At 42.0% G+C, this 23,187-nt stretch overlaps 1 protein-coding gene across 3 annotated transcripts in view; it reads left to right on the forward strand.

The window, feature by feature from the left end:
• Nucleotides 1-23,187, forward strand: part of CDK19 (cyclin dependent kinase 19) — a 224,938-nt gene that overhangs the window by 60,629 nt on the left and 141,122 nt on the right. For all 3 annotated transcript variants that reach the window (XM_083176902.1, XM_083176899.1, XM_083176900.1), the window contains one exon: nt 16,687-16,797. In XM_083176902.1, the coding sequence (XP_083033028.1) occupies nt 16,687-16,797 (111 nt within the window). The remainder of the gene's footprint in view (nt 1-16,686; nt 16,798-23,187) is intronic.

Genomic DNA, 23,187 nt, shown 5'->3' on the forward strand with positions numbered 1-23,187 from the left:
TAGCACTTTTCTCCAGCAGGACTCAAAGTCACTTTTCCTACAGAAAAACCAAGCACACATTTAACAAAGAATTTTGTATTGCAGTGTTGATTTATTTTGTGGGGGTAATAAATTCCACGGGCTGTATATTATTCTCATCAAAGGTACCAGGTGAGGAAGCCGTCTTGGTTGCACTATGTAGGATTACCTTGGGTGCAATCGTTTTCGCCTAGAATGGATTACACAAAATGTGGTGGTTCCAGCATTCTAAAGCTTGCAGTAGGGTCCTCACAACCCAACACTCAGGCCCATGTATTTTTAATCCCAGCCACGAGTGCACAAAATGAGGCAGCCATTATATCTCAAAACACATCTACATTATGGGGCATGCCGGCCCTAATATGCTAGTGTATTTTTGGACATGATTTAACGCAGAGTCCAAGAGTGTCACTACTCATCTTTAATATAGACCATGTATGGTCGCACGTGCACAGCTTTAGGGATTGCGTCAGCATTGGCGATATGCGTATGGTCATGTGTACGCCTTGCAGCAACACTAAAAGTGCCTGCATCTTCACATATGAATACACACATACATACATACATATGGAGTAACTGGGAGAAGGCCCCCTGCTTCTATTGTACTTAGAGGGAAAACTTAGGGTTGGGGTATTAGGTTAGTACATCTTGCACTTGCTGTCTGCACGGCACACTCTTAACCCATTTTCTCCACCAAAAGTTAACCCATTTTCTCCACCAAAAGTTAAGCCAAAGTCCTAGTGATCTGAGAACTGATTCGTGACATCTAGTTCCAGCGGCAGCCTAGCCCCATGTCACTGGAGGAGGACCACAATGTCACCATTTTTGAAGAATGCTAGGTACACCCATGCAGCCCAAACAGTGTGTAGGGTTAACCTTTGTTTCGTAACTAAAGAGAGATCATTGCTAATTTGAGAAAACAAGGGGATAACGTTGCAGTGTTTATATTGACGCATAATCAGTTTTAACAAAGTATTGTTCAGTTGGTGTTATCTTATTACAAGGGACTATTATTCCTTTGCTAGTGATCCTGCTTTCTTTAAGACTGTACTAAATAATTAGGCTCATGTGTCGTATCAGTTTTTTCATTTTCATGCATAGACCCCTAAATTTTGTGAAACATAAAGCATTGACCTCAGGAACATTTGTGCACCCAATCTTTACTCTGTAGTATAAGAAATGTTTGCCTTAAGAACATTATATTTCTGATCTGAGAACTTTTCTGAATAAAGTACTAAAAACATTGTAGCATAGGTTACTTACTATGAGATCCAGAGGTAGCCCAGTAGCACTAGCAAGTGCAGCCCCTGCTGCGTCTTTATAGAAGTACCGTGGATATTGTGAGAAAGTAGGATAGGTGTGTACCCAGCGCTGAATAGACTGGTGCAGCTGGTAATTTGCAAGGGGTTAACGCCCTAACCCAAATTGGAATACATGTAGCAAAAAAGATTTGCAATTAACCAGCGCTGTGGAGATAATACATAAAGAATTATCTGTAATGTAGCATCTCTATTCACTGCCTGTGATTCTTCTGGGTATAGATTAGAAGTGAATTTACAGTGCACTTCAATTCAGGTGTGCCCGTAACGGTTTCTTTAAGGTAAACTTCACAGTGCAGGAAATGCCAACATGAATTCAACTTACATGAGAATTCGCTCTCGCGTTCATATAAGAGGTTTCTTTATCAATAGATGGTCGTAGACGTCAGGAAACAAGTAGGTAGGATTTATTACATAAAAGATCCACGTATCCACACGACAAACAACGGTAAAAACGAAAGTCCAGATGAAGGCAGTAGCTGATAGCGGGTGCCGGCGGCTTCTCCTTCCGTGCTGGGCGTGCTGCAGACAACGCCGGGGGAAGATGATGGTGACGCTGCCGGAGTCCGTCCCGCTGTTCCTTGCTCTTGCTGAATTGTATTGCGGCTCAATCAACGCGTTTCGGATATAGGGTATATCCTTTTTCAAGATGTTTCCCTATATCCGAAACGCGTTGATTGAGCTGCAATACTATTCAGCAAGAGCAAGGAACAGCGGGATGGACTCTGGCAGCGTACATGCAGTGCACATGGTTTTGTCCAATAGAGAAAGATTTTGCTTTTGTGATTAATGATGAATCAGGCCCAATATCCTCAGATTGAGCTACATATACAGAAAACAAAGGACGTTGCTAGCGAACCGCTGAAGCATGCATCTTAAGCAGTATTGGAGGTCATTCCTTTTGACATGCAAAGCTGCAAAATTCACAGCTTTGCATGTAATTTTACCACCGCCCGAACAAATGGCGCCCCCTCGCACGCTGAATATGCCCACATGTGAATGGTAGTTTAGAGTGCGGGGATAAAATGATTCAAATCGCCGACCAGGGAATGATTTTGCAGGTGCTCGCAGATGTAAGACACCTCTCTGGTGTCTATACAGGAAGCGGGCGGGCAGATGACATCTGCTGACGTCAGCTGCTTGCCCCCCCACCCACGTCACAGGTGAATTTACATGGGAAAGCCCAGCGTTTTCTTGGGGAAGCTGGGCGTTCATAAGGGTGCAGCCCCTCACCACCCACACATCCCCTGTTCGCACTGCATTCAAAGATTACAGATATCAGGTTAAAGGAGGTAAACAACTTGGTATACATTGGTGTGAACAATACAAAGATTTTAAGGACAACTATCTCGAAGCCCAAACAGTGGCCCTTATACAAAAAAAGTTGAAGTGTATTAGACTATGAATGCGCAATAGGCTGCAATGCCAGTGACTCCTAAGTATGTGGAGTTTTCCCAAAGTGGCCCTTATGGCCCTTATGCTGATTGAGTCGGATGGGTCCGTGTGCGGTCGGACGGCCGATGTTTGGTATTTGCGCATGTGCAGAGGCGTATCTGCGCATGTGCGAACGCCTCGCACTTCTGAACATGGAGTGAGATCCGTGCAGAAAATGATCGTATGGAACCATCGAGCAGGGGGTGGAGAGGGGCGTGAAGGGCTGTTTGGGCTCATAACCATATGTGTACGCCCCGCGTTTCATGGGCGTTCCCATGAAAACGCTGGGCGTACATATAGTAATGCGGCTGTGATGCACGTGTGGCGGGCGGACAACTGACGTAGCCGGATGTCAGCTGCCCGCCCATATCCCTGCTTTCATATGGAAAAATGTCCGAGTGGTCTGGAGCACTCGGTGACCATCGGAGGATGAGGGAGGTTCACACAGATGGAGGAGGTGTTCACATGAAACATCCACTCGCGGTACGTACGCTCAGCGTCTTACCGCATTCGGACTGTGTGAGTGATCCGTGCGGTAGACGGGGCTAGGATCACTCGGTTCCTGTCCGAAATACGCATCCGTCCGAATCAACTAGAATAAGGGCCAGTGTGTCAACTAAATTGGTGGGTCATTAGTTATCGGTCGGATAACAGGATGTTGCTGAGAAGCATTTAGTAATTAATAGTTTTGTCGGGTCAGGAAGAGTTGAGATATAACTCTCCCAGAGTTCAAGGCAACACTAGACTGTTTATGAAGGGAAGCTTCCATCCAGTTCATCCAGAATAGTTAGAATAACTTTTCTTTAAATAGTGAAAAAGGGGGAGTTTCAGGAGTCCATACCGGAAGAATTGTTTTTTTGGCAACTTAGCTCAGGATTAATAAAAGTTTGCGACCACCTCCTGAGATTCTCTGGCCTTAAGGTTTCATCCTGAAAATAGCCCATTATCCATAGCAAATTTATAGACCTTAAACCAAAAATGTCCAACTTTTGGGTACAACCACAGACAATGAAATAAGTCTGCATTGTCCCCGTGTCATTTAGGGCACCCATAACTTTGTGAGGAACCCATCATGAAACTACGATGTGGACTAATATAAGTTCTATGATGAATGTTTAAAAATAATTCCCTATATGAACTTGCTGGGACAATACACCAAGAGTCAAAGAGATTTTTCAACAAAGAGTCTATGGTGACATCAGGAAAATGACACTTTCATTGGGGTAGACCCGAGTTTTGTGGGTAATTAAACCCATTTTTTTGTCTCAAGATGAGCTTTTGGGTACTCCAAAGAATCCAATCTCTAAAGTGGCAGAACAAAGAGGCATGGTTGTAATTCATTAATTGTGGGAAATTAATGCCTCCATTAAAGATAGGTTGCTGGAGTTGCGATAAACCAAATCTATGACGTTTGTGATTCCAAATAATTTAACAAAGCATGAGTTAATGTTTTTATGTGTCTTCAATTGTAAGTAAAGGAGGAAGTGACTGTAACAAATGTAATATTATTGGGACAGATATAATTTTGAGCAGGTTAGCCCTACCCAGGTAGGAGTGCTGGAGATGATGCCACCTCGTTACATTCCTAGTCAAGGATACAATAAGGTACTTGTTTCCTAGCACGGCGCCAGCGATTTTAATTGCATCCATCGGGACCCAAAAAATCTCGTCGATGGACGCGATCAACGTGATTTTCTCAGTGCCGGCAATAAAGGCTAAAAATAGCCAAATATCGCGTCCATCGCATACCTTAAGTTACCTTAACTTAAGGTATGCGATTACCCACGACGGGCGCCGTGCTAGGAAACAAGTACCTACAATATATTTAGAAATATTCATGTGGTATAAAGAGGAAGGTTTTTTTTAATCAGTACACCCAAATATTCAAAGTATTTGGTAGTCCAGGAGAACAATACAGAGGAATGCCAAACAGGACTGGAATATCCAGGCCTCAGCTACATTGCCACTGATTTGTCCAAGTTCACTTGAAGACCTGAGATGTCTCCAAAATCTTGCAATAGAGATTGTAATAGAGGCATGGAGGATTTGGAATCAGACAAGTACAAAAGCATGTCGTCAGCAAAGGCCGTATGTTTAACTTCTTAGGAGCCTATTTCAATGCTTTTAATCATGTCATTGGACTGCAATATTCTAAGAAAAGGGTCTAGTGACAGGTTGGACAGCAGGGGTGACAACTGACCCCCCTGTCTTGTTCCCCTGTACATCTGTAAACTCTCACCCCTCACTCCGTTAAGAGGAAAGGTTGTTTTTGGAGAAGTGTAGAAATAGCAAATTATACCTATAAAATCCTGTCTGAATGCTCTTCGCGGTAGAACTTCATATAGATGTGGCCTTCTAACCATATCAAACGTCTTGTGTGTCAAGGCTCAACAGTATATTGAAAGTGGTAGGGTCCCTGGAGGAAGCAATCGTGGCTGCTATGGATGTGCGAATGCGTTTAACTGAATGTCAGCCTTTCACGAATCCCAGTTGGTTTAGAGGCAATAAGGAAGGGAGGATGGACTGTAATCTGGCCATTATTTTATCCAATTTTTTAAAGTCTGAATTTAATGTGCCTATATGAGGACACCAACTGGAGATCTTTGTTGACTTTGGCCAAAAAGATCATAGGAGAATCATTAAAGAAGGAATATACTGGGAAATGCCCGTGAATTAAACTAAACAAATCTAATAATATTGGGCTAATATCAGTCTGAAGTAATTTGTAACAATCACCTGTAAAGCCATCTGGGCCGGGGTCTTATGAGCTGGAAGGCTAGCAGTAGTAAATTCTAATTCCTCCATTGTGATATCCCTTTCCAAGTCACCTGATCTTCAGACAGTTTGGAAAGTTCGGCTTTATTGAAAAGATCATCCTGCAAATTCTTGTTAATCGATTGAGGAATATATAAGCTTTCATAAAAAAAAATAATGGAATTGGTTCATTATGGCGGAATTGTGGGAATAATCTTCACCAGTAGAAGAATTTATAATGGTGGCGATGTAATTACCTTGGCGGGTCAATTTACACATGTGGGCCAACAATTTGCCAGGTTTATTGCCCTATCTGAAATGTTTGTTTTTCATGTGGTTAATTTTGTATTTAGATAGGGACAATACAGTAAGTATGATTCCAGAAGACGACAGAACTGTTTGTAGGAAAGAAAATTAATGTAATTGGGCTGTATAACATATAATTGGAAGGCCTTCTGCTAAACATTATTTAATAAAATGACAGCAGATATTTTTGTCGTAAAATGTAGAGATTTTATTTCCTTTGCTTCCTCTGCATTGAATCAGCTTTACTTGCTACATGGGGGGTTGTAATAATTTCCCCAAATGTGTATTTAATATTTAAATTAATTAGATAACTGCCTGTATTAATTTTCCCTACTGAATATTCCTACTTGACTAAAATTGTTATTTTCACGTGTTATTTTAGTTATATAATCACAGCTCACATGAAATGTTGCCAACTATTCTGCAAAGCTGCTTAGAAAAATCCCCTGGAAATGTATTTTTTTCACTTTGTTTAGAAATAGGTTAGATTTTATATAATAATAATATTAATATATATATATTAAGCAATGGGGGGATCCCCTTCCTGCGTTCAGAGTGTACGAGCAGCTCCTCTGAGGGGTCCTCTGTTAGACAGGACCCGAAAGATAGGTATGTAAAGAAAAGGAGTTTCAGAGAGCACTTCAGAATATAAGACAATTTAAAATAATTGATATTTAATAAAATATACAGATATATAAAAAAAACCTGTAATCAGGTAATATACAGATACATGTGATGAACAATGAATACAGCTCTTATTAGTTGTTCAGTTCATATGATGACAGGGACCAACGCGTTTCGTCATAATCATGACTTCATCAGGGGCGAGAAATGAAATCGGATATCACTATGGTTGTCCTATACCGTGGTATCCACAGATGAACAATTCTAGATAATATTCGGGAATATCCCAATCACTCGAGACAGAAAAAGTTTTTAGGGACTTTTGTTGGAAGAGAATTTCCACAATAATGGGCTCAGGAGCAGTAGCATGCAGCTGGAGTTCACCACAGTGAAGTAAATATATATTTACTTAATGATATTTTGATGCATTCAACATGGGGGACCGATGGTAATGCCCTGCGCATGCACATATTCGCTTATGCGCATATGCAAGGCTTCTGTGCGGGTGCCTTTGGAGACTTGGATAGTCTCCATGGCGCTCGCACAGGAGGGTGGGGGAAGTAGATTGGAGGTGGGCCCCCCTGCCCACCATTTGCATGAGAACGCCCTGTGTTTCTTGGGTGATCCCATGAAAACGCTGGGAAACCGGTGGGTATCCCTATGCGTACGTGGGTGGGCATCTGGCTTCCAGGGGCGGGAGACTGAGGTAACCGGACGTCAGCTGCCTGCCCAGTTTTCTGAACAGGGCGCCGCAAATCTAAGTCAGCAGGGGCTGTACTGTAGACATCATTCGATGGACGGCAACCCTCCAATGATTTCGGACCCGCGCGCTAGCCTGCGAATGTATACAAAACATCCATGCACAGTGCGTTTGGTACATTCACTGTGCGGCAGGGAGAGTGGGCATTTGCAAGCCCGGCGGGCAGCATTACAAGGCTCGCTGAGCAGCAAATGGAAAAACATGGTACATTGTGCAATCTATTGCGGGACAATATTTTAAAAATGAATGAGAATTTGTTATAGTGCTGGTCTGGAATTAGGTGTAGTCAACTGTATGTATGTGTGTGTGAGTGTGTGTGTGTGTGTGTGTGTGTGTGTGTGCGTGTGTATTTATATAAATTATTTTATATGTGTTTTAACTTTTACTATAATGCTATCTATACTGAGTAATATTTGGTCTTTCCTATTTAACACATGTAAACTGTTAAGCTAGTGGACCCAATGCATTGTACTTTTCCCTTAGAGTGTACATTTTCTTCACTTTCGCAAGTGACAGATGTAACAAAATGTTTTATTTGCATATGTAACAAGTGTTGGTTTGTTAAATCTTCCTCACAAAGAAGTCATATGCTCAAGTCAGTCTGCTTTATGCCTTCCAGCTGTGCTACTGTTTTTCATATGATCTGTAGTTTGTCTAACGTGTTACACATCACATGGGATTTTCCCTGAAAACAAACATATTGTACACAAGGTGCCGTTTGCTATTAGTCTACTGAAAAATAATATGCTTTAATTATCTTCTTTAACACGAAGATAACACAAATTTGTGACATGAGTCTAATCCGGATTGCTGTGCACTGTAAATGGGTACCCTGGGTCAATGCGACCCGGGACCATTCGCAGCAATGGAGAAGACGGCGCTGGGAGATTCTCTCATCCTCCAGCACAGGCTCAGGATCCTCTGGTGACGTAACCCGCTCGGCATTGTGCCGGGTCGGGAAGCCGGTATAAAAGTGGAAAGGGTTTTTGACCCGGCTGTCTAGTGTAAAAGTGGAATTAGAGGAGTAAATTGTTTAAAGAATTAGGAGATTAAGGGATTTTTTTGATATTTTCTGTAATAAATTAGCACTCTTTATCGCTGCACATAACGGCGATATGCAATGTGTTTTTATTGGTACTTCTTATTTCCATCATACAGGGACAAGAGCTCCTAAAAAGCCTGTTCGCAATGGCTTAAAAATAAAGGGTACTTGTGTATTATCACGGCGCCCGTTACGTAGTTAGCCCCTGTCAGAATAGGAGTAGTGTTCCCGCGGCCATCATAGTGTAGTGTTCCCGCCCGTTCGCGGCTAGCCGGAGCTTAGGTAGCTAGCGTAGTCAGTCAGGCATCCCTGTTAGTATCAGCGTCATATTCCCGCCCATTTGCGGCCAGCCGGAGCTTACGTAGTTAGCGTAGTCAGTCAGCGTTATGCAGTTAGCGTAGTCAGTCTGCGTTATTACATTGTGTGGGAACCATTGACCATTTTAACCTGCCTGACATGACATATGTTCCTGAAACACCCCCACTATATACGCCAGCGCGCTTCGGGCTGGCATGGATAGTGGGGGTTTCAAATGGAAGCATTTGCCAGTATGTAACATGGAGCACTGGCAAATGCCTCCTTTATTGAGGCACACCCCGCCCTTTGTGCAGGAGACGCACACCCTACTGAACCCCTAACCATGTCGGCAGGGTTGCCGTACCCTGCCGCAATAGTTACTGAGACGCTCAAGCGTCTGAGACACTCAAGCGTATGAGACGCTCCTGCATCTCAGACAGATGGAGCGCCTCTCTGTGAGGGGCGCTCACTAGGCTTGCCGGGGACAGAGCTGCAGCTCCCGTGGACAGTACGTGACTAGCTGCCTGATGGGGACACTACGCTGACTACGCAGGGCTGTCGCAGAGTCACTATGCTGACTACGCTAGGCAGCTGTTGTGCTGCGCTGACAACGTAGCTTAGCCTACGCTGAAAATGTAGCGTAGCCAGGCGCCGTGATAATACACAAGTACCAAATAAAGTGATATACCCAATCATTTCACTATGCCTATATCCATGCAAAAAGTGGCAGAGACTTGCCCTCACTACACAGCCCCATCTTCCCGAAGAAGTCACTGGGAAAATGGTGCCAAAGAGCAGGAACATGGGAGAGGAAGGGTATATACCTGGGACACCCCCTGAGCCCCTCCAACAAGCCTGCGCCCCCCAAGGCACTGAATGATACAGACACTGGCAGACTTGGGGGGCAGAGCAGTAGGTTGACAGTTTGCCACGGCTTACGCCAGCCCCATATATTTTCCAGTAACTAATGCACATTAGTGCCTACTAATCGTCACCCTTGCTGTAGCTGGCATACATTGGGCCTCAGTAAGATCGGATAACTAATGTGAGAATGCAACCGAGCGATTATCTAATAACTGCGCATACATACCATACACATACGCATACGCAAGGGGAAAAGGCAACAGAAAATGCTTATGGATCACAAGCAGAATCCCCTCACTATTTGACTGACAGGAAGCTGCCATTTGGGGATGGAAACCTTGGTGTCAGAAAAAACTTAGGCATGTCCAGGTGTTTTTAAGTAGGGTCTGTGACATCAGCGATGACCACATCCAGCCTGTCTCAGTCACAGATCAGAGGAAACCTCAGATCTTCTCAAATTTTCACAGACAGTAAAATCTTTTAGAAGGTTCAGGAGTTGCAAAAATATTGTGCTTAGCAATTAATTTTCAATTTAGCAAGGGGCTGATACTCTTTTCGTATAAGCGGTGGCTAACTCCTCACAGTCCACCCCAAATTCTCACATTAGAGCTTCAAGCTGAATTAGCCTCATTATCAGTAATAGTGTTATATGATTTATAGCTTTACACTTGCTGATTACTAAATCAACGGGATGGCCATCATCCACCGATCGGTTGCAACCATCAATGGTTTATGGCCAATGGTGCTGTAAATATGCTTCACTATGGTGATTCACAATGTTGAGCAAACATCATCAGCACCTATCGATGGCCATGGTCTGCATATACTCAGCCTTCGATGGTTAATCAACTGATGGTTTTCTACCAATGGCTTTTAACCCCTTCCCGACGCAGCATGTTTTTGCCTTCCTGACAGAGGCCTTTTTTTCAAATCTGACATGTATCACTTAAGTGGGGATAACTTTTTTTTGCTTTTACTTATCCCAGTGATTTTGAGATTGTTTTCCCGTGACACATTGTACTTTAAATTAGTGGTAAATTTGGGTCGATACAATTTTTTTTTTTTGTGAAAAATACCAAAATGTCGTAAAAAAATGGAACATTTTGCTATTGGCAAAATGTTACATTTTCTGCTTGTGAGACAAATAATCATACCACTCAAAATAACTAACAAAGACCATATCTATAAAAAAATCATTATTTTAACCTCATTTATTTTTTTTGGACACTAGGGGGCAGCAGCGTCTAATTTTTACCAATCGCACATTTCAACACTGATTTTGGCTGTTCATGTTTGAACAGCCAATCACAGCGATCGCCCATAACGGGGGGCATAGCTGCCCCCCCTGGGCAATGAGGGAGGATGTCTGCTGTCAGGGACAGCAGACATCATCCCTCTGTCACCGCGTCTCTGGACGCGGTGACCGTTTAAAGTCATGATGTATATATACGTCATGTGTCGGGAAGTACATCCATGTAAAAGCCATGACGTATATATACGGCAAATGTCGGGAAGGGGTTAAACATCAACTATTGACAGTGCAGCCTTCTATGGGCATTACTGCTATCACAATGGACAACAGTAACCAACAACAAATGTCTTTGGCGCTAGGGAATATCTTAGCGGGCTAATTCAACTTCTGCTGCCTCTGTGCTGGAGGATTGCCAACCTCCAAAAATCCAATAGAACACAAAACAAATAGCAAGGGGCGCTGAAGTGAATAGAAACTCAATGTACTTGATAAAATGTATTTAGTACACAAATACAATCAATTCTACGCAAATGCACACTAAGGTTAATACTTTACATATATTAACACAACCTACACATGAAAAGAAAAAATATATAAAAACTAATGGAAGAAAATAAAATAAAAAATGAAAAATAATAAAAATAAAAATGATACAAATAATAATAATCCATTATTCATTTTTATTTTTATTGTTTTTTTAATTTTAATTTTATTTTCTTTCATTAGTTTTTATATATTTTTTCTTTTCATTTGTAGGTTGTGTTAACATATGTAAAGTATTAACCTTAGTGTGCATTTGCGTAGAATTGTTTGTATTTGTGTACCAAATAAATTTTATCAAGTACATTGAGTTTCTATTCACTTCAGCGCCCCTTGCTATTTGTTTTGTTTTTTATTACAATGGACAAGTCTTCAACTGGGGCATACAATGGATATACTGAAAACTATTATCCTAAACCATCCCGAAAGTGTGCAGCTTCCAAGTACATTGGCCTGGCGCACCATGGTGCTATAACCACTCTTGCAAGATGATATGGCCACGCCCTCTCAGCTAATACAAAGCTGTTCCCTTTACACTCTACGGGGTGTGGTCATGCCCTTCCATACATGTTCCAACCTGTAAGTGAATACCTCCTGACACATTGTAACTGAACATAAAAGTGCAGAAGAGACATAACATTCTGCAAATAGAATATTAGGAGGCTCACAAACTTTAGTCAGAACAGGTGGCAGACAAGGATAATAAAAATATACAGGCTGAGGTTAGTGCTGTCAGCAGACAAGAGTAATTGGCATCAGAACTGTGATGAGGCCAGGGAAAGATGGTCAAAATGGAGCAAGGTCACAAATACAACAGATGAACAAACAGAGAGCGAGCATTAGTGTCTGTGACAGATATCACTATAACATGAATGGACAGGGTGCTGCTGACAGGCTTATGAAGCCACCTGCAATCAATATTGATGAGTTAGTCAACCCTGAGCTCACAGCGCTAATCACTCATGCTAAGGACCTGTTTGTCAGGGAAGTTTAATGATGTCTAGGCAACCAGTGTCAATATTGTAAAGAACTGTGTTGGACTGCTTCCATTTGTCTCCATTTATGTCTTGAAACATATTTAGGGGGGAATTCAACTAGCCATGAGGATACAACATGATGTTGTCTGCTGGATACAGTATAGGAAAGAGTTTCATATTATTTTATTATAGGTAGAAATATGAAAACTTTTACCTAACTTGATAACTGGAATTGTACACAGCCGTACATAGGGCCCAATTCATAATTGTATGCATACTTGCCTAAAATTATGACCTCCCCACCAGGAGAAGCCCAGAGCAGTACGGACGGTGTAATGGTTAGCATTACTGCCTCACAGCACTGAGGGCATGGGTCCGATTCCCACCATGGCCCTTACTGTGTGGAGTTTGTATATTCTCCCCGTGTTTGCGTGGGTTTACTCCGGGTACTCCGGTTTCCTCCCACAATCCAAAAATATACTGGTAGGCTACAAATTAACCCTAGAATGTCTGTGTGTGCGTGTACATGTGGTAGGGAACATAGATTGTAAGCTCCACTGGGGCAGGGACTAATGTGAATGTTCACCTATACTCTGTACGCAATGCGGAATATGTATGTGCTATATAAGAAACTGGTAATAAATAATAAATAAGATGCTGCTTAACAGTGAGGAGAGTGTGGCCGGGTCTCAAATCACTAGTCCCTGCCCCCAAAAATGCTTCAATTGGTGGGTATGTGGGGAGGGGCTGGGCACATTTGCATCATTTATCCTCCAAAAGGACTCGCAATTCTATATATGATGGCCAGGTAGTGGTAGAGTGTGCGGGCCGGGCAAATATGTGTGCAGAGTGGGGGACCTTGGATGTACACTACGTCTGGCACTGTTCTAGGCTGCCAATTCATTTTAATAAAAGTAAATCAGGGCGGATGCCATCATGAAGCTCCTGAACCTTTGCCGCTGGCCTGGGACTTTGCGCCAAGAGAGAGACTTCTGCGACAGAAGAGGTGGGCAGGAGGGTTGAGACATCACACGCTGTGGAGGAAATGCTGAGTCACAGTAAGTATGCAGCGCAGTGAGGAAGCCTACCACTGCGCTACCCTCACATGCTATGCTGACATATGATCCATCAGCGCTGGAGATGAGGGTCCTTGTAGTTGACACAATCTTACTACCGAACATTTGGAACAGTACCTGATAGTTTACGTTTTTAAGAATAACAAAATGGGGGCGTGGTCTAGCTGCTGAAGGAGGAAGACGTACCTCAGAGGAGCTATGCACCATGTGCCACTAACTTCTCCAAATACCCTCTGCCCACCTTCACCACATATCCCTGACAAATTCACCAGGCACTCAAAGGGTTAAGTGAGCTCGTAGAGGCATTTTGTAGTTTTGTGGTAGTAATATAACTTGTAGTCAATATTGTGAGTTTTTAGAATGAACATTTATGCTGCTTTCACACTGCCAAACCTGCTCTGACCTTTTTTTTTTAAATGTTTCTTTAATCGGGTCAGAGCAAGTTTAACCCCATTCACACTGCATGTTGTAAATGGTATGTTACTGGTTAATTACCGTTTTTGTACCTTTCACATTGAACCCGTTGTGAAAGGTACATGGTAATTAACCAGTAATATACCATGCAGTAGGCAGAGCGGGTTCAGGGAGTGACCCGGGGGCGGCAGCCACAGGTGTCGGTAAAGCAGCAGGGCCCCCCACCCCACACTGCCAGCACCAAGAAACACCCCCTCCCTCCCCTGGTACCTGGCTGCGGATCCGGGCAGCATTGTAGGCAGCTGGCGTGCACAGGTCACTAGGAGGGAGGGGATCCCGCTCATTACATATGCGCATATGAATGTGCATATGTAATAAGCGGCTCCCGATCATTAAATATCCACTGCGCTGATAACCAGCTCAGTGCTAACTGCTGCCTGAGTCCTATATACCGGTTCAGAGCCATTCACACGGCATAAAAACGGCTCCGAACCGTGTAGGACTCTGCTTTGTAACCAGTAAATGCAGACCGGCGCTTTCACACTGCAGCTCTAACCGGTTTAAAAGGCTAAAAAAAAGGCAATATACCGGTTAAGAGCTGCAGTGTGAAAGGGGTATTAATTAATTACTTTGCAGAAAAATGTAGCCAAAATGAATTATAAAGTCATTCCAACAAGAAACGTCTTTATAATGACTCTTTTATCAAAAAAACACTGCATATCAAATATTTTGTTATGAGAACATTTTAGAATCAGTAACATTGTTTTGTACATTTACCCATAATATTTGTCTAATAGGTTTCATGGGGCACCAGATTGTCTTTGTGAATCAAGGCTGATATTACAGCAAGTAGGTCAAAAGTAATTTAAAGTATGTAATATTTATAATTTTAAAGTAACACTCTTTTATTTCACAATAGTAAATTCAAATATAAGTAACTAACCCAATCTGTAGTATAAAGCTTTGCTCAAATTGTGTGCATTTGAAAGTATCAATATTACCAGTAATAATAATATTGGTTTTATAAAAGTAACTAATTCCTTATCTCCCCTTATTTTTAAGAATGTTATCTAAAAACATGATAGTTACAACAAACCCCCTGTAATTGGGTTGCAGCATTCTTCCAACTTTACCAAAACATCTGGGAGACACATGATTCTAGGGTGCTCTAAAAATGCCTAAAAAAACTGGCAATTCATCCGCATCCAGGGGCTGATTCAGATGTGGTACAACTGAGGTTTTATCGTTACTACTTATAAGGAAGCAGCAGCGATAGCAGTAGTATGGTAATGCAGCGGGAGACGTTTGGTGTCAGTAGACACCTCCTGCTGCGTTAGTGATCTGTGCTGTGTCAGGGGACTCCACATTGGATCACCTGCAACCTCATCAGGTGGCTGTGCGACCCATGGAGGAGATGTTTAAGCTGACCTCTGCAAAGCCAGGAAAGAGGCTAGGAAAGATCTTTCTCCCATGAAGGTCCTTTCCTTGTTACCCCCCCCCCCCCCCCCAAGAGGGAGGCGCCACACCTTTGTTTTTGGAAACAGCCCCTTCCCTGCCCCCAAATGGCAACTGATTGTCATTAACAGCTATAATGCGATCGACATAGCAGACCCGTATTGCACATGTGCAGTACCTGTCTGGTGCATGTGTGAGGTTCCATGTGTCAGTGCACTGTGCTGTGTGTGGCATCTGAATCATGCCCCTTTCATTCATTCTAGTTCCATGCCCTCTAGGATCTCCAACCTTTGTTTACCATGCCTACTAGGCTGCCTCACATTCCACATCTTCTACCTGGCTGTCATAATCACTGCATTTGTTACAGTGATTAGATAAGAATGGTGGCACAATTAATTTAAAACAGGTAGTTCTTAAGCCCCAAGTAATAGGCAAATAATGCAGCCGGTGCCCTCACGAATATAGTAGATACAAAATATAAAACACCTTGCCTTTGATAAACTGCATATTCTTAAAGTTTTCACAAACTCTTCACGTTATATTATATCCTGAAGATGGGGCCGCTGAGCCCCGACACGTCGATTTGCAGAACACTGGATTAAATAGTCCACTTGTTTCCACCAACTAAAAAATGTGTGTGTGTGTTTATTATATAGCAAGTACAAAAAGTCATCTGTGACTGTGGGTTAATTTGTTTGTGCACTAAAATATATCCACTTTGTTAGGAACTAGTGAAATGACTGGGACTTGATGAACATTATACAGTGATATCTTTAGTCCAACAAAAACCCACACTTTTAAGTGATGTTCAGCAATATCAATGAATATGTGTAAATTATCTAAACCAGGACTAGGATTTCAGTGAATGCACAGTCTGTTCATATATAGACACAGTGAAGTGAATTTCAGAGCAAAAATAATGCATATTTCAGTTAATTAAAATTTGTAAGACTAATGCTGTGTACACACGGTGAGATTGCTTTGCTATTCGACTTTGAGTGCTATGCAATCTTTGCTATCTCTGTACTATTTGCATACAATTCATGCTATCTACATTTGATTTGCACTATATAGCCATTGCAGCCCCGTCTATCTGGGTTACGATTTGTTCTGTCATGGGAGCGCCCATCGGGATCGCAAAGTAAAACACCTGTGCGACCTGCATACGATCTGCATACGATCCTTCATGCAATTACGATGCGATTTTGACTAGTCAAAATCTCATGCTGATTGTACCCGTGTGTACACAGCGTAAAGGTGCCCATACACGGCGTGTGTTTTGTACTAGATCACATTGCATCTAGTTCAAAATGCAGTGGATGTGCTACAGCAGTGTGTGTGTGTTTTGAACTGGATGCAATGTGAAAAAAGTGTGCAGCACATACTTTTTGTGCTTTGTGATGCGTGGGAGTGCACATCGCCTCACAAAGCCGGATCACTCTTTTAATAGGCACCTTAAATCTTATACCTGGATTCACAGAATTGTTTTATTCATTTTCCGGTTGTACAGAGGCCTGTTTTTGCGTTAACTGGATTTCTCTTCATTTCTTGCAGCTGTTACGCGAATTGAAGCATCCAAATGTGATTGCATTACAGAAAGTATTCCTGTCTCACAGTGACAGAAAAGTATGGCTGCTGTTTGATTATGCAGAGCATGATCTGTGGGTAAGTGTCTCAGACCAATTCATTTTTAATACAATGCACTTTTTAAATATACCTTTTACGCATTTTAAATATATTCCATGGATTCCTTTACTACAGTATATACCTTATATACATCTTAGCACCCTAACATGGATCAATTTGAAAGGCGCTCTATTTGTTTTTAGTGTTGGATGACATGTTAAAAACTATCTTGCTTCAGGGATCTGTGTGACAACATTGCTCTGCATTTACAATACTGTGACAGGCCCAGTAATAGAGAGCCCTCCCCATCTTAGTGGCAAGGAGAGGTTTAAGCGATGTGAACATTGCAGAGAGAGTATACGGAGTGTGCAGTCTGTGTCTCAGCGTGCATTGCTGGACATAGCTCCGATATCTACTGTGCCCCATAGATACATTCAGGGTACACATAATACTCTACCCTCACCCACCCCAAATACCCACAATTATGACTTGATAACCTTTTGTTTATGCTCACTTCTATCCCTTCTGTGTCACCCCAGTCTGTCTGCCCCTTTAGAATGTAAGCTCTCACGAGCAGGTCCCTCTCTCCTCATTTGCTTTTCTTAGAATACTGTACTGTATATCTCTGCCACCCTGATAATTGTGTCAATGTCCTGTCATTTATACTCCTTTTAGTGCTTTTGTCAGTACTGATCGCTTAAGCAATCAGTATCGCAGTTTCCTGTTTATCAGGAATTGTGCACTCGCCAGACCTGCTCAGCACATGTGCAGATGGGTCCTGTTATCACATTTCAGAAATGTGAATGCTTCTGCCTGCTTGACAGGCAGAGTTGGTTTGCGGGGAGGGGTGGGAGTAACGGCGTCCAGTGTTCTGGAAAATAAGAGCGTCACACAGATTTTCCATGTGTGGCAATGCCAAGGACTGTGTCGCGTATGCAGTTTCTTTGACCTCACAAGGACCCCATCCAATGGCCAGACTTGCCCAGGCTTACAGCCACAGATAAACATTGTGTTTGATGGTCATCCCGAACTGCGATCGAATAGCAGTTTTAGTAATAGCAAATGTAGGAAGGAGGGGGGTATGCACCTTCTCCTGCAATGTTATTGCTAAGGATTGCATATACTAAACTGCTGTAAGCAGCTTAGGATATATCATCCAGGTGTGGTATGAGTGGCCGACGGTCGGAATTCCGAAGGTCAATATTCCGACATGGAAATCTTTTCCACTTGGCTGGGTGAGCTACTGCCTAAAGCAGCAAGTCAAAAATAAAATGTTGCTTATGGCTTATGGTCTCACAGAATGTCATCTTCCCAACTTTATCAGTGAAGAGCGCTGAGAGAGGAGCCAAGATGGATAGACAGAAGATAGGAAATCACAAGAGAATAAATCATAAGGAAGAAGGCAATAGAAGGTAAGTGCAGGGCAGTAAAAGCTGCATGATGGAGGCCCATAATGCTGTTAAGATGGCCCTGGCGTCACGCTACCACTGGACCCCTGTGCAACTGCTCATGTGTGGCTTCAATGCTTGTCTTCTCCACCCTCCATTACAGAGGATGTGACGCTAAGCATCTTTTTAACAGACTGTGTATATTTAGTAAGGACCCTGCTGCTTCCTTTATACCAGCACCACTGTTGGTGTATCTAAGTCACTGCCACCATAGTATATGTAAGTGTGCTACAGTATAGCACTGTTCACATACCATATGAACCACATATACTTCTGGCTGCATAACTACTGCTCTATTACCAGTATCTGCACATGCCAATTCATAGCTTCTAACAATCAGAACTCCTGAAAAGGGGGGGTTGCCTTGACAAAAGGGGCATGTTTTTAGTAAAAATGTAGCACCCTCCCATTTGCCATAACTATGGGGGGGGGGGCATGCCAGTTCTCACTGAGCTGCTGGCCATGCCTCCAGTCCCCCTTTCCCATAGATAGATGCTGTGTGCATGCGCAATTGACAGAAGTTCTCCAAACTGCCCATCCTACCACAGTACACTACTGGCTACGTGTGGGACAGCAGGACAGTTCACCAAAAAATGTAGCTGTCTCGCAAAAATCAGGACATTTCGGGGGTATGCTGTTAACCCTGTTTTTCCCAGCATCTTGTTTTCTGCCAATTGCAAAACCTGAAGCCTGATTAAATTATTCATTGTGTGGACTGACATCTATCACACTCTGCTGACACCTATCATTATCATAGGTTCTCTCAATAAAAATAACATTGATGAAGATTTTTCATTTACAATTTTAGTGAGAACTGATATTCCTCTGGTCTATGTTGGCTGCTAACCAGGTCTCACATGACACGTATAGCTTCTTCTCAATACAGCCACCTGCCCTAACATGACTGCTATTCTTAGAATGTTGTTTATTATGCCCAGTACCCGCAGTGGCGAAGTGAAGACTAATGTAATGCAGTATTTCCCAATGTAGGTCAACCTTTGCCACAAGCTATGTCTTCCTCTGCCTACATTATCTAGGCATCATAATTACGTACAGTCTCAAATGGGGATTAGACTTGGAAAAACTAAAAGGTTGAAGACAACTTTCCTGGGACTCCTGTAATTAATTACAATAAAGCCAGTGTTGTGTACATCATTAAATCTCTTTTAAATTAATATATAAATGTGAAAAACATATTTTTAAAAGTATGGGGAAAAAAAGCTAATTTAATATGTTTGGATAATATTGTCCTGGTATTGTATGTTGATTGCACATCTTAATTCTGCCTCTAGATTTTTATTGTAATATGTGTGTGTGTGTGTTATGGTAAAATGTAGCATTTAATAGAAATTGATATTGTTGATATAAAGCATGGGTCCTCAAACTGCGGCCCTCCAGATGTTGTGAATTTCCAGCATGCCTTGCCACAGTTTTAACACTCCCTTATTGGAAAACTGTGGCAAGGCATGCTGGGATTTGTAGTTTCACCACATCTGGAGGGCCGCAGTTTGAGGACCCATGATATAAAGGAACAGTGCATTAGCGCAGCCAGAACCTAGTCTGTTATGTTACACAGAAGTAAAAGGTCCAGGTAGGATACTTGGGAAAACTTGAAGTTCCCTCCACTTTAGGTCACCTCATAGTACATGTAGTGCCAAGCAGCATGCAAGCTACTCAATAAGATTCTGAGACCATTGATATACATTACCTATTCGGAGGAGCTTGAGAACTGGTACTAGCTTTAATACAGGTGTTTTATTCCACACCGTCCTGCATGTAGCTGTGCTTTTAATTTTTAAACCAGTCATTTTCTTATTAATAAAGACATTTTTTAGGGATTCGGCACATGAACGCACCATGTTGAACTAAAGGGATACATTTTTTTTTTCCCATTCATGGTAAATACTGGCTGCATTTATATGTTTCATATATATAGCCCAGATGTGAAACATATAGGTCATTGACTACAAAGTTGAACTGGAGGAAGACTGAGGTGGGTATTTACTAAGATGGCAGTTCTATTGAAGATCTATTTCTTATTCCTTTAGCACCTTCTAGAAGATAATACATTTAATCTGATTGGTTGCTCATAGCAACATCCCATCTTCAATAGAACTCCCACCTTAGTAATTAACCCCCTGAGAGAAGCTGCTGCACACTGAGGGGGTTATTCTGGTTGATTCACAAGGCTGCAAATTTGCAGCCTTGCGAGTCCACCAAACCCCAACCTCCGAATGTCTGTCCAGCCGCCCCCCCCTCGCAGCGCATGTTCGCCCGCACAGGCTGCAAATGGATGTTTAGCATAAACATCCATTCCTATGCCACTGGTAACATCCCACATCTTTTGATGGTCGCCAACCATCAAAAGATGTGGAAGGTACACACATATAAAAGTGACTTTCAAGTCACTTCCATATGCGTGTACGCTGGGATGGATATGGGCGGGCAGCTGACATCTGACATCTGTGATGTCAGCTGCCAGCCCCCCGCCCCCGCGTCACTGTCTCATTACCATGAGAATGCCCAGCATTCTCATGGGAACGCCCATGGAACGCTGGGCGTTCCATTATTTTAAGGCACCCCGCCCTTCTCTGCCCCCCGCTCGCCTTGGAGGGTGCGTGCGCCCGGCGAGCAGAATGTTTGCAGTGGGTGCACGCACATGCACAGAAACAGACACACAAGTATGATGCTGGGAACATTTTTGTTCATGAATTAAATCATTTAAACACCTACAAGATTCCAGTCTGTGTTCAGATATTCTCTAAGTACCTGCAGTACCAGCTTGATGGCAACCCAGTAAGGTGCAGGTTTGCTTGTTTTTATTTTTGCTCCAAACTGTGAATTTGTGTTGGAAGCCGGCGAAAAGGTCCAAGATTCTGACTGTCAGATCGGAATCTCAGGTTGAATACCCCCCTTATTTTCAGTCTGCCATGCAGTGTGAGAGACCTGATTGCAACATTGCTAGCATTTGGCCTCTTTTCTTGAAAAAAATGCATCTTAGACACAACCTCTATATTGTGTGTGACCGTCTGTATATGGAGCACAATGGAACTTATATTGGTAAAAGCTGCAGCTAATATATCGTAGCACTTTATATGACAAATTTATCAGTGCAGTCACCTGTTACATCCTAGCCGTTGCAACTAATGGTGGCCATACATGAGGCGATTTGGAATCTAAAGGTGCCCAGACACTAGAAAGATCTGTGATATTAAGATGTGTGCATAAATTAGCCTTGAAATCTTTCATCCCTCCTGGACAAAAGATTTCAGGCAAGCACACATCCTCACCAAAGATTTCCCCAAGAACTCCCTGGCAGCTCCCCAGACACACGATAGATCTTATGTGTGCAATTGCACATAAGATCTATCGTAAGATCTGCAACTCCCAGCAACCTGTCATTAGTAGCCTTTTCAGATCATGTGTGCAGCACATAAGATCATAAGATCCACCTCACGAACCGAGGTCTCGCACATTGCATCGTTATTGTAATAAAGCACCTCAGGATATGCACAAAAACACACACAATGCATCATACGAACTGTCAAAATCATGCATTTCGGCATGAAATCATTCTAATGTTTGGTCAGCTTAAGACATATATTTTTAGAAAAACAATACATGGAAAACTATCAGACTCTCGAGGGACATGGTATACCAAGAGGTCTGTAAGCACAATTGTCCTCATACAAAACTAGGGAGTGAAAAGAAATGATCAGTTAGCTGATATAAATTTTATATAGTGAAGTAGGAAAGAATTTGTTGGTGTGACATCCTCGGGCCCCATAATGTACCTTGGTGAATGTTTTAGAAGAGTTTTTAAGGAAATGAATAATGTATTGCATGCGGTAAGTACAGTATACCAGATGCAGACAGCAGCCAACTGGCAAATAGTTGCAAAGTCTTAACAGGTTATTTTGCTGATTAGATAGAGATCGGAGGTTAATTGGATGGAAAAAGTATTTGTATTGGGTAGATTTGTGATGAGCTTAATGACTTCTTTTTAGAGATTGCTTTGTTTTTAAGGAAATTAACACCATATTTGAAGGTATTAGCCATCAGCAATGCAGCCTTTCCAGCATCTATCAGAGAATTCAGGGTATATTTTGTGTAATTGGGAGGGAACATAGAGGCAGATGTATTAAGCCTTTAAAAAAAATAAAGTGAGGGTGATAATTGTAAGCCAATCAACTCATAACTGTCATGTAATAGGCTGTGTTAGAAAAATGACAGTTGGGATCGGATCGGCTGGATGTTTATCACCCTCGCGTTTATCTATTTTTAAGTTTTAATGTTTCTGCCCCATTATACCATCTATATAGTAATTTATGTACATTATATATTTAAATATAAATGAAGCGTTGTTCCAAACGTCATCAGTTAAAGTGATATTCAAATCGGTTTCCCAAGCCATTTCATGAGATGAGCTTTGGGGGACAGATGTCTCTGATGAGGGAGATCAGCCTAATAGATTAACCCTTTGAGTGGCAAGTGAAATTGTCAAAATTGGTGTAAAAATTGCCAAACAAAATTTTTCATTATTTAAAAAAAAATGTATTGATAATAATGACCAGTGATGTTTACCTTAAATAGGAAATCTAATCTGTTTTTACACAACATTTTTTATTTGAATTTTTCTAACAAATGTGAGCGATGCTGGCATCTTTAGCGGATATCTTGCAAATCTCAGATGTTAACACTCATATTTTGCACATCCATAAAAGATGTTGGCATTTTTAGCAGATATCTTGGACATCTCTCACAGAGATATTGGCACTCAAAGGGTTAAGATTGTCTAAATCATAAAATTTCGAAAATAGTGAGAGGCCTATTGACAATGAGCTGTTTTACTAATGAGTGGAAATGTCTAATTTGAAGGAATTGTTAGCAATTCCTGGTGGAATCTGGGAAATTTGAGGAAAATTTGTATCTTTAGAGAGATCGTTTAAGTATAAAATATTAAAATATTTCTGTTTTTTTC

The sequence above is a fragment of the Crinia signifera genome, chromosome 3 (genome assembly GCF_055691185.1).
Source record: "Crinia signifera chromosome 3, ASM5569118v1, whole genome shotgun sequence".
Lineage (NCBI taxonomy): Eukaryota > Metazoa > Chordata > Amphibia > Anura > Myobatrachidae > Crinia > Crinia signifera.